Source organism: Psammomys obesus, unplaced genomic scaffold (genome assembly GCF_907164565.1).
Source record: "Psammomys obesus unplaced genomic scaffold, mPsaObe1.curated_primary_1811, whole genome shotgun sequence".
NCBI classification, from domain to species: Eukaryota; Metazoa; Chordata; class Mammalia; order Rodentia; family Muridae; genus Psammomys; species Psammomys obesus.
In genome coordinates, this window is record NW_026596100.1 from 8,261,899 (window position 1) to 8,274,910 (window position 13,012).

The 13,012-nt window shown below is 38.5% G+C and overlaps 1 protein-coding gene across 1 annotated transcript in view; it reads right to left on the reverse strand.

Annotated features, from left to right (window-relative positions):
* Nucleotides 1–960: 960 nt before the first annotated feature.
* LOC129692142 (solute carrier organic anion transporter family member 6C1-like) overlaps nucleotides 961–13,012 on the reverse strand; it is a 48,956-nt gene continuing 36,904 nt past the window's right edge. Inside the window, exons 9-10 of the mRNA XM_055628384.1 lie at nucleotides 7,037–7,181; nucleotides 961–1,160 (exon numbers count right to left, since the gene is read on the reverse strand). Of these exons, the coding sequence (XP_055484359.1) occupies nucleotides 961–1,160; nucleotides 7,037–7,181 (345 nt within the window). The remainder of the gene's footprint in view (nucleotides 1,161–7,036; nucleotides 7,182–13,012) is intronic.

The following is a 13,012-nucleotide window of genomic DNA, read 5'->3' on the forward strand; positions in this document are numbered from 1 at the left end:
AATGAAGAATGGATGCAGAAATTGTGGTACATCTACACAATGGAATATTACTCAGCAATGAAAAACAAGGAGATCATGAAATTTGCAGGTAAATGGTGAGAACTGGAAAGGATCATCCTGAGTGAGCTATCCCAGAAGCAGAAAGACACACACAGTATATAATCAGTCATATAGACATATAATATAGGATAAACCTAAGAAAATCTCTACACCTAAAGAAACTAATGTAGAGAAAGGACTGTGGCTAAAATGCTCAATCCCCATCCCAAAAGGCAAAGAGGATGGACATCAGAAGAAGAAGAAAACAGAAAACAAGTTAGGAGCCTCCCACAGAGGGCCTCTGAAAGGCTCTGCCCTGCAGACTATCAAAGCAGATGTTTGGACTTATGGCCCAACTTTGGGCAGAATACAGGGAATCTTATGAAAGAAGTAAGAAATAGTAAGATCTGGAGAGGACAGGAAATCCACAAGGAGAACAACAGAACCAAAAATTTTGAGCACAGGGCTCTTTCCTGAGACTCATACTCCAACCAAGGACCATGCATGGAGATAACCTATAACCCCTGCACAGATGTAGCCCATGGCAGTTCAGTGTCCAAGTGAGTTCCATACTAATGCAAACAGGGACTGCCTCTGACATGAAATGATTGGCCTGGTCTTTGATCACCCCCCCTGAGGGGCGAGCAGCCTTACCAGGCCACAGAGGAAGACAATGCAGCCACTCTTGATGAGACCTAACAGACTAGGATCAGAAGGAAGAAAAAGAAATCCTCCCCTATCAGTGAACTTTGGGAGGGGCATATGTGGAGAAGTGGGAGGAAGTGAGGGATTGGGAGGAGAGGAGGGAGGGAACTAGAGGGGTTATTGAAAGTAAATAAAGTATAATTAAAAATAAAATTAAAATAAAAAGGATAAATAAAATTTGCATATGAATGAGAAAAACAAACAAAAACCTTATATTTACCCATCATAATCCTCATTGATTCCAGCAGCTTTCACTGTTTCACACTCTACAAAAAAGATTAATGTAAAAAACACAGTTGCTAGAACAGTTGTCACGGCTGTAAAGTTTACTTTGGTCTTATAATTCATGTCCAATCTGTCAACAATTAGACCTCCCATGAAATGAGCAACTGCAGTTCCTGGGAGAATAATAAGTCCTGAGAAAAGAAAAAATAAAACACGGTTAAAAGTAACTCTTGGTAGTACAGAAAAAATTACATAGAGATGTCATTCCTTCTACTCAAGTACAGATTTTAATCAAACAATCTATCCTAGCAGATTTTAAATTTGAATAAATCTGGACATTACAATATACATTTTGGGCATGAGGATGGAGCCATTATATGTCTACTGGATTCTGGTTGTGAGGGTAATGTTTTACTCCTATATACTGAGTATATAATACAACCCAGAAACATAGTTCATGACACTTAGAAATTAGGAATTGTCTTATTGGGAGATACTATTGTTGTAACCTGCTTAAACTCTATAGCCCCTTGATTGAGACCTACTTTATTTCTTAGCATAACTGTGAGGCCTCTATTAATAACTGCTGTCACCTAATACCTATCAGAAGCCATTTTTACCTCCAAGTCTCTATTTTGATTGTAAGGTGAAATTAAGTTCAAGTTCTCAGGCTCTGCATGCCTGGGAGCAGGATATACAATTCAATAATTCAGTACTTGCTTCTTAGAATGAAACAATACTTGATAAATGTATGTTTTGCTTGAGTTAAAGATCACAGCATCCTGCTATGTTCCTTACTCCCAGAAAGTTGCAAAGTCCCCAAGAACTCCTCTACCCTAAGTCCCAGATAATCAGCTTAAAGTCCTTTGTCTAGCTACCTAAATATACTACAATACACTTGGAATAAAATTGATTATGTTTAGCTGGTCAAAGTGATGCCTCCCCTGCTTTCTATACCTGGTTACTGGTTCTTACCTTATCACTTTTTTATATATATATATATATATATATATATATATATATATATATAAAAAGCCTGCCTTAGAAACAGACCGGCATCATAGTCTGGCTCCCAAACCCAGATTATTTTTTGTTTTTGTTCAATGTTCAACCAACTTCCATCAGTCTGAGTCTGGCATTCTAGTGGTCAGTTTGTGGCTATTCTTGAACCCAACTGAATGTATGGCCTATTTTAAGAAAATTAATTGAAATAACAGGATTCCTCAAACCATCCTGTGAAAAAGATTGGATGGGCCAATTCACTGAGATCTCTTATAGAAAGTCAACATGAACATTTTTAAAACAAAACAAAAGAGTGCCCATTATAATGTATGGTTTTTATACTTAACCATAAATTAGAAAAAGGAAATTACAAGAATAATATGAGCTGGAAAAAAGTAAAAGAGGAGCAATAGGAAAATAGAAAGCTCAATATAGCACAATAAACATACACATTAATTCAATTCAAGCAACTCCAAATATAGACCACTATGTGTTAATGTAATGGATAGAGAACAAAATACCAATGACAATACAAACTCAAGATTAAATCAGGCCATAATAAACACATACAAATAAAATGTTCCATAAAAATGAAAAAAGTGAAAGAAAAGAAGAGAAATAAAGGTGATGTTTAAAAAAAAAAGTAGATAATGAAACACATAATTGAAAAAATAAAATTTCAAGTTCAGGTCCAAGGTAGTGCTATAGGGACACTCAGCAATAATTCCATTCTATAAAATGGAAACAAAATAATAGACTTGAAACTTGTTGTGGATGGATGAGTGGATGAGAACTGGAAATACTCTACACAGAAAAAAAATCTGGCACCTTCCATGGACAGGAAGAATAACAAAGCAAAGTGAGCAAATATCTTGACTCCTGAAATATAAAACTTTAATAGGAAAGTAGATTTCCTGCTACTGGGCAGTAAAATGGCAGCAGAAGCCAAGACGTGGTGGGAAAAAAAGGCTACATTATGCAGAGAAGAAGCTGAAGTAAATATTAGGCCTGGAGTCTGAAAGCAAGCTAGCTTCAGAAAAGAAATTAATAGGAAGCTCAGTGAAAATTCAGTTATAGCACTACCTGAGTCTTCTGTTGCCAGAGACTCAGCCATTTTGAGATTGGAAATGCTGGCATAGTCTCAAACTTTGCCAAAGAATCTCAGCCTTCTCATGGACTCCTCAGTGAATCAGCTGTATAAGCAGCAACCCCAGGAAGTGAGGCAGTTCTACCTTAGGTGAGTGTCTCTGATACAACATATGACAAGTGTATGCTCACATAGTGTGAGATATTCCAGGGATTCTCCACATCTTGGATATTCCTTATGCCCAGGGAGCAAGACCAAAGTCTTCAGAGCCAATGGTTCAGCATGGTCCATAGTCTGCTCAAATTTAATTTTCAGTGTGAAGAGATTGCTGTAGCCTCAATACTATCTATATAGCCATTGTATAGAAGAAAACTTTTTAGGTGAATATAAGCCTAAAGTAGACTAAAGTCCTATGCTCATGTGGCAAGACAGGCTCACTTCTCTGTTGTCAGTATCGATGTGCAGAGCACCGTAGGCTTAACAACTCCACAGAGTACACATCCCAGTACAGTCAACAGCCACTGTGTTTGTTAGATGTTGGGCACAGCCTGGTTCTGCCCCCACTGGTTTGGTGACAACTGAGAAGAAATAGAGTAATCTGAAAACACTTCTACTATTCTTACCCTATTCACTGTAAATTTTTAATTCTAGAAGACCCAGAGAGATCTTAGTAGGGAAAGTGTTTTCACTTACCTTTCCCTCCATTTGTTTACATTTTAACATTGCATTTTCATTTCTTGTTATTTTTCTTACTTTCATCTTCATTTTAATTAAGTTTTTCTCTTTTTCTTTTCATGCTTTTCATTTTCCTTCTGTTCATCTCTATTTTTCATTTTTATTAATTTTTATTCACTACACTTTATTCACTTTGTATCTCCTCTGTAGCACCCTCCTCTCCCCCCTCCCAATCACTCCCTTTCTCCCCTTTCTCCAAATATGTCCCTCCCCAAGTCCACTGATAGAGGAGGTCTTCTTTTCCTTCCTTCTGATCCTATTCTATGAGGTCTCATCAGGAGTGGCCGCATTGTTTTCCTCTGTGGCCTGGTAAGTCTGCTCCCAGCTTAGGGAGAAGTGATCAAAGAGCAGGCCAATCAGTTCATGTCAGAGACAGTCCCTGTTCCCATTTCTACGGAACCCACTTGGACACTGAACTGCCATGGGCTACATCTGTGCAGGGGTTCTAAGTTATCTCCATGCATGGTCCTTGGTTGGAGTATGAGTCTCAGGAAAGACCCCTGTGATCAGATTTTTTGGTTCTGTCATATCCTAGACAAGTTTTCTTTCATTGAGTGACAGATCCAGCCTTTCAATTTCCTTTTTACTTAGCTATTTTTATTATTTCAAAAATTATTTTTCTTTCTTTCTCTGCCATCCATCCCACAAGAATAGGGATCAACCCTAGAGCCTGGTGTATAATGGACTTTTGTTCCCCACAGCTGTATTTTCTGGAGAATTAATTTAGTTCCAGCCATAACACAGTGTTGCTTGAACTTAGTGGACATTTCTACTTAATGAAATGAGAGAGACATACAATCCCACCTATTCACCAGTACAGTTGGGGAGGCATGGCTGAAGTTAGTTTCAGGGCAAATATACACACAGTATCAAAAAAGCGAGAAACAATATTCTACAGTAGTCAAAGCTGCATGTGACTGATGAGTCTGGTGATAAAATTTCACACAGTAAAAGCTATGATTCTAATTGTTAATCTTTATGATAATATTCCTTTAAGCACTCCATAGACCTTGCAACATGAATGCAGCAACCAATGTAAAAATCACTTTCCAGTAACAGTCACTATCAACAATGGTTTTAGAGGTCCATAATTTCGAACAGTGCTATCACTCTTGTGGGAGTCACCATTGAGTAGGCATACCACAACTTAAAATGCCTACACATCTGTTAGAAGTACCAGAAGACTTGCAGAAATGTTGATTTACTCTGATTTTGACATGGTAAGCTCTGTTGCCAAACTGTCATCACAAAAAAACTCATAAAGACATTATATTAAAGAGTAATTTTGAAAATAGATACAACCTTAAGAAGAACTCAACATATCATGAAGGCCACCATATAAAAGTAAAGAGTTGTTTAGGTGAAATCATGTAGAAACCTCAATAAGAAAAAAACATTATGAAAAGTAGCAGTATATAACAGAGGAACAGTATGAGTGTGTCTCCATTAGGATTTCTAGTGTTGTGAAGAGACACCATGACCACACCATTTCTTTTAAAAGAAAACATTTAGCTGGAGCTGGCTTACAGTTTCAGAGGGATATTATTACTTTATCATCACAAAAGGAAACATCCTGGCAAGCAGACAGACATGGTGATAATAAAGGAGCTGAGAGTGCTACAGCTAGGTCAGCAGGCAGAGGAAGTCAAACTAAAACTAGGGCTAGCTTGAGATTCTGAGACCTCAATGCATGCCCCTAGTAAAACACCTCCTTCAAGAAGGCCACACATACTCTAACAAGGCCTTACCTCCTAATAGTGCCACTCCTTAGGGCCAAGTACTCAAACACATGAGACCAATATATAAATACACGGAAAAACCTAATGATGAAAACAAATCTACTCAGTAATCTGCTTATGATCAAGGCTGCTGCACTAACATTTGGGTTTTGGTTTTTGGTTGTTTTTTTTTCTCTCACATACATTATATTCATTCTGTTTTATTTTTCCAGCCTTGTATTTGAAGATTAAATACTCATTTTACTATTCTTTCACCAGTTACATTAAGTGCTATAACATGCCTGCTTACCTCTTTGTACCATAAAATGAACTATTATGTTAATCACTTTTCAATTAATTCTAGAACCCTTTAATACTTCCATTTACAATATCTCTTAAAGAGTCAAAATCTCAATAGAATTTTAAGATTGAAAATGTATACAATAGTTTGGCTGTGATCAGAGGGAACTGCAAAGACTGATGCATCAACCAAAGACCATGCATAAAGAAGACATAGACCCCTGCCCAGATGTAGCCCGCACACAGCACAGTCTCCATGTAGGTTCACTAGTATGGGGAGAAGAGAAAGTCTGACATGAACTCAGTTGTTTGTTCATTGATCTCTTCTCCCTGGTGGGGCGACCTAGCCAGCCCACACTGGAAAAGGATCCAGGCAGTACTGATGGGACCTGATAAGCTAAGGTCAGACAGTAGGGGAGGAGGACCTCCACTATCAGTGAATGAGGGGAGAAGTATAGGGAAGGAAGAGGGAAGAAGGGTGGGATTGGGAGGATATGAGGGAGGGAGGCTACAACTGGGATACAGAAGGAATAAATAGTAAAAAAAAAATAATAATAATCATATAAAATATAAACAATAGCAGTTGCTGTTTAGTGTCAAAATAGAAAAACTTTTACAAATATGCATGAAGGGATATTGTGAGCTTATGCATTATGACATTGTTTAGGCAAATTAAGATTAAATTTATTTTTTTGTCTATTAATATAATAATGAATAAACAATTGCATGCATGTAAACAGCAGCATGTCTCTGCCAGTTAAATAAAAAAGGAATACAACAGCATAATTACAATGTATTAAGTTCAAATCGATGTGAATCTGAAAAAAATATGTTTTCTGGTGAAAGAGACAGAAGAACTGGTAGGAAATGTGAATATTTTAGAAAAATATTGAGTACAGACACACGAGCAGAAAGAAAGGAGTTTTGTGGCTGGAAAATAGTTGTTTCCTAAAGGGGAGGGAAAAGAAAATGGGCAGGTATGTACACGGGGAGGCAGAAAGATAGAGAGCTGTGTAAATAGCATTGTTAAGTTTTATGTATTCCTGTTTTTATAGTTTTAAGTAATGTAGCACTCAAGTACACAGCACCCTCTGTCTTCTGCTTACATGACATATTACTTAAATATATATATATATTATATATATACATGCACATATGTATATATCACTTAAATATGGACGTTGTGAAAAGAATTGAAGTCAGCCCAATAGGAAGAAATATCTACCTGTAAGCACAGTGGCAAGTGAGGGTGTTAACATAAACTGGCTTTCTAAATATACGGGAACAAATAATGAAGATTCCTCAGAGGTTATAAACTCCACGGCTTTGCAGAATATCTGGGTCATCAGCAGTGTGTTCTTCAACAGCAACTGAAATAGAATAGATCAAATCAAAATTATTTTTTCTCATTCCATTTATCTCTTTCTATAGTCTAAACTGAATATATGTGATTAAGAAAACAAAACTATATACTTCCCTAAGACACATTCCATAAAGACTTGTACTTTAGGTTGGCTTTACAGCAAATATAACTTTTATCTATGGATCTGTTAGCTCATTGAAAATATTTCTCAGTGAGGTAAAATATAAACTCATATTTTACATTTACCTAACTCAGCTGGTGAATGCTATATAATTTTGTACCCTGTAATTTTACTGTATTTATTGGTTCCTAAAAGATTAAATATTTATGTAACTTTCAGATCCTTAATATCCCAAACATGTTTACAATAAAAGCCCGTATGCATGTACTCTTCATCTCCTGTGACAAAGTACCTTTAGAATTGTGTATCCTTTAAGATGATTTTAGATATGGGGTTTCCAAATTTTTAAATTTATTTTTTTATTAATTACAGTTTATTCATCTTGTATCCCAGCTGTAGCCCCTTCCCTCATTCCCTCCCAATCCCACCATCCCTTACTCTTCTCCTCCCATGCCCTTCCCCCTAATAGGGGAGGTCCTCCTCCTCCTCTTCCATCTGACCCTAGCTTATCAGGTCTCAACTGCTGTGCAGACTATCAAAGCAGATACTGAGACTTATGGCCAACCTTTGGGCAGAGTGCAGGGAATCTTATGAAAGAAGTGGGAAACAGTAAGATCTGGAGCAGACAGGAACTCCACAAGGAGAACAACAGAACCAAAAAATTTGAGCACAAGGGACTTTCCTGAGACTGATACTCCAAACAAGGACTATGCATGGAGATAACTTAGAACCCCTGCACAGATGTAGCCCATGGCAGTTCAGAGTCCAAGTGGGTTCCATAGTAATGGGAAGAGGTACTGTCTCTGACATGAACTGATTGGCCTGCTCTTTGATCACTTCTCCCTAAGCGGGGAGCAGCCTTACCAGGCCACAGAGGAAGACAATGCAGCCAGTCCTGATGAGACCTGACAGACTATGATCAGAAGGAAGGAAAAGAAGACCTCCCCTATCAGTGGACTTTGGGAGGGACATATGTGGAGAAGGGGGAGAAAGGGAAGGATTAGGAGGGAAGAGTGCTACAGAGGAGATACAAAGTGAATAAAGTGTAATTAATAAAAAAATTAGATCGACCTCAAGATGGCGGCCATCAGCAGGCATCATTTCTGAGGGCCAGAAGATTCATAACTCTGAAACTGGTGAGTGAATGGACAGCTGAAGCCGGAAATTGACTTTGTGGCTTCCTGAAGGAAGGGGGACAGCAAAGAAGTGGAGAACTCTTTGATTCAGGTCAGACATGGACTTCTCTGTGAACGGAAAGGGGCTTTCCTTCCTTGGGCCTCTCTCCACCTCAAAGTAGCCAAGCTACAGCACCAGTGATGCAGATCTTGCTGCCTGAGAACCGAGACAGCAGAGGCAGGAACACTAGCACCACACCCTCGGCGGCCAGCCTAACCCACTTGCTGAACCCCAGATCCATGGTAAGAGCTTACCTGGGTCCCACGCCCAAGAGTGGCCAGCTCTATTGACTCCTCAGAGTCTGACTGTACTGCATGGGGCCGCTTAGTCCCTCAGTAGTGGACAGCGGGCAGTGCAGCAGACCTACAAAAACACCCATGTGCACCAAGTACCCAGCCAGGGAACTGGCACCACAGGACTTCCTGACAGGCAACTATACACCCCAGTTCTGCACCCGCAGCTGGACTCCTGGGTACCGGGGCTACAACACCACTGAGCTGTCTGAGGGCACATTTGGCTCAGAGAACAGGAGGAACCCCTGTGCTTTATGATTTGAACTGCTAGAGGGTGAGTGTGCCCCCTAGCGCCAGCAGAGCCCCACGCTTCCAAGCTAGCAGCCAGACATCAGAAACCTCCTACCCACCCATCCACTGTGGGAAACAGAGGGTATCCTGAGACATGGAGACCTTGGCTCTCTAGCACCACCAGAGGAATTTAGGCAAATAATTCCTGGAGCTCAGTTAGGGAAAATACCAGTAACCTGTAGGCCACTGACAAACCCAGGAAATTTGTGCACGCAATCAAACCAGTGCATGTGATAACTTCAGTGCCTGTGACCCCTTCAGGTGACCTCAAGATGCCCCTCCCTCAACTGAAGGCCTCTAAATTCTGTAACACCCTGTCCCTCAAGGCAAACTTCCACACACATGCACTCATACACCCTTGACTGCATCTGTCCCTCTGCACCTGCGGACTTCCCTCCGCAGGTGGGAAGCACCAATGTACACGCTGAAACCATTGGACCTCTCTCATCTCCCTGAATAATTCTACAGAAACCAGAGAAAGATGGTATCAATCTGAACTGCAGAATCCAAGAATGAACAGTGAAGGCTACAGATAAAGAAATGACTAGAGGTCAGCGAAAGAACACACCCAACAAAATTCAGGAAATCATGGCCTCACCAGCAAACCCCAAATAAATGAATACCCCAATTCTTCAGAAACGAAACACAGGAAAATAACCTTAAAGATTGCTTATCCAATTATTAGAGTCACATAAAGAGGAAACAAACAAATCTCTCAGAGAAATAGCCACGCAAATAGGACAAGTAGAGGTAAAATTAGTGGCATATAGAGAAGAAACAAACAAAAAAAATAGAGGCCATCATACAGAGACAGGAAGCCACATTCAAACAGATGAAGAAAATGGTACAAGACATAAAAATAGAATTAGAATCAATAAAGAAAACACAAAATGAGAAAACCCTGGAGCTGGAGAACTTAAAGAAAAGATCATGACCCACAAAAGTAAGCATCACCAACAGAATAAAAGAAATGGAAGAGAGAATCTCTGGAGCTGAAGATACGCTTGCAGAAATTGATACTTCTCTCAAAGAAAAAAACAAAATCAGAAAAGTCCCAAACACAAAACATCCAAGAAATCAAAGACACCATGAAAAGGTGAAATCTAAGAATAATAGGAATTGATGAAAAAGAAGACTCCAGTCTCCAAGATCCAGAAAATATCTTCAAGAAATTCATAGAAGAAAATTTTCCCAACTTAAAAAAAGAGATGTACATAAACATACAAGAGGCCTATAGAACACCAAACAGACTAGACCAGAAAAGAAAATCCTCACATCATATCATTGTCAAAACATTAAATATACAGAACAAAGAAAAGATATTAAAAGTAGCAAGGGGAAAAGGGCAAGTAACATATAAAGGTAGACCTATCAGAATCACAATGGGACTTCTCATCAGAAACTATGAAAGCCAGAAGGGCCTGGTCAGATTTCATGCAGACTTTAAGGGACCACAGTGTCAATCCAGACTACTATTCCCAACAAAGCTTTCAAGCAACATAGATGCAGAAAAGAAAATATTCCATGATAAAATTAAATTTAAGCAATTTCTAAACAGCAACCCAGCCCTACAGAAGATACTAGAAGTAAAACTCCAATCCAATGAAGACAACTATACCCAAGAAAACATAGGATACAAATAATGTCCCAATAAAAATTAAAAGAAAACAAGCAATGAAACACAGTGAGACCACCAACTGCACAATAAAAGGAACCGGCATTCATTGGTCACTATCAACTATCAACTTCAATGGACTCAACTCTCCAATAAAAAGACACAGACTAACAGAATGGGTGCAGAAACAGGATTCAACATTCTGCTACATCCAAAAAAACGCACCTTTGCAACAGAGATAAACACTGCCTCAGAGTAAAGGGATGGAAAAATGTTTTTCAAGCAAATGGACCCAGAAAACAAGCTGGGGTAGCAAACCTAATATCTAATAAAATAGATTTTCAACCAAAATTAATCAAAAAAGATGAGGAGGGGCACTACATCCTCATCAAAGGAAAAATCCGCCAACAGGACATCACAATTCTGAACATCTATGCCCCCAAAACAAGAGCACCTACATTTGTAAAGGAAACATTATTAAAGCTTAAATCACACATCAATCCCAACACCTTAATAGTGGAAGACTTTAACACACCACTCTCTCCAAGGGACAGATCATCTAGACAGAAACCAAATAGGGAAATAAAGGTGGTTACAGAGGCCCTAATTCAAAAGGACCTAATAGATGTCTACAGAACTTCTCACCCAAACTCAAAAGAGTATACCTTCTTTCTAACACCTCATGGAACCTTCTCCAAAATAGACCAAATAGTTGGTCACAAAGCAAGCCTCAACAGATACAAGAAGATTGAAATAATTCCCTGTATTCTATATGACCACCATGGTCTAAAGCTGGACTTCAACAACAATAGAAATAACATAAAGCCTACAAACACATGGAAACTGAACAAACTGCTGCTCAATGACAGCTGGGTTAAGGAAGAAATAAAGAAAGAAATTGAAGACTTCCTAGAATTCAATGAAAATGAAGATACACCATACCTAAATTTAGGCGACATAATGAAAGCAGTGCTCAGAAGAAAATTCATAGCACTAAGTTCCTACAAGAAGAAATTTGTAACATCTCATACAAGCAACTTAATGGCCCAACTGAAAGCCTTAGAAAAAAAAGAAGCAAATACATCGAAGAGGAACAGATGGCTGGAAATAATCAAAATTAGGGCTGAAATCAATCAATTAGAAACAAATAAAACTATTCAAAGAATAAATGAAACCAAGAGCTGATTCTTTAAGAAAATCAACAAGATAGACAAACCCTCACCCAAACTAACTAAAAGTCAGAGAGAAACTATCCAAATCAGCAAAATCAGAAAGGAAAAAAGGGGACATAACTACAGACACTGAGGAAATCCAAACAATCATTAGGTTGTACTACAAAAGCATATGTGCCACAAAATTTGAAAATCTAAAAGAAATGGACAATTTTCTTGATAGACTCCATCTATAAAAATTAAGTCAAGATCAGGTAGAAAGTTTGAATAGCCCTATATCCCTGAAGAAAATTGACACAATCATCAACACTCTCCCTTCCAAAAAAAAGTCCTGAGCCAGATGGATTCAGCGCAGAATTCTACCAGACTTTCAATGAAATGCTAACTCCAATTCTCTTCAAACTATTCCACAAAACAGAAACAGAAGGAAATTTACCAAACTCATTCTATGAAGCCACAGTCACCTTGATAACTAAACCACACAAAGACCCAACAAAAAAAGAGAACTTCTGACCTATCTCTCTCATGAACATTGATGCAAAAATATTCAATAAAATACTTGCAAACCAAATCCAAGAACACATAAAAGATATTATTCACCATGACCAAGTAGGCTTCATCCCAGGCATCCAAGGATGGTTCAATATACAGAAATCCATCAATGTAATCCACCATATAAACAAACATGATCATCTCCTTAGATGCCAAAAAAGCATTTGACAAAGTCCAATATCCATTCATGTTTAAAGTCTTGGAGAGATCAGGAATACAAAACACATACTTAAACATAGTAAAGGCAATATACAGAAAGCCTATAGCCAACATCAAACTCAATGGAGAGAAATTTAAATCAATCCCACTGGAATCAGGGATAAGACAAGGCTGCCCACTCTCTCCATATTTATTCAACATAGCACTTGAAGTCCTAGCTAGAGCAATAAGACAAGTAAAGGAGATCAAGGGGATATAAATCGGAAAGGAAGAGGTCAATGTTTCACTATTTGCAGATGATATGATAGTATACATGAGTGACCCAAAAAATTCAACCAGAGAGCTCCTTCAGCTGATAAACACCTTCAGCAAATGGCTGGATATAAAATTAACTAAAAAAAAAAAAAATCAGAATCCCTCCTGTCTACCCAAGACAAAAGGGCTGAGAAAGAAATCAGG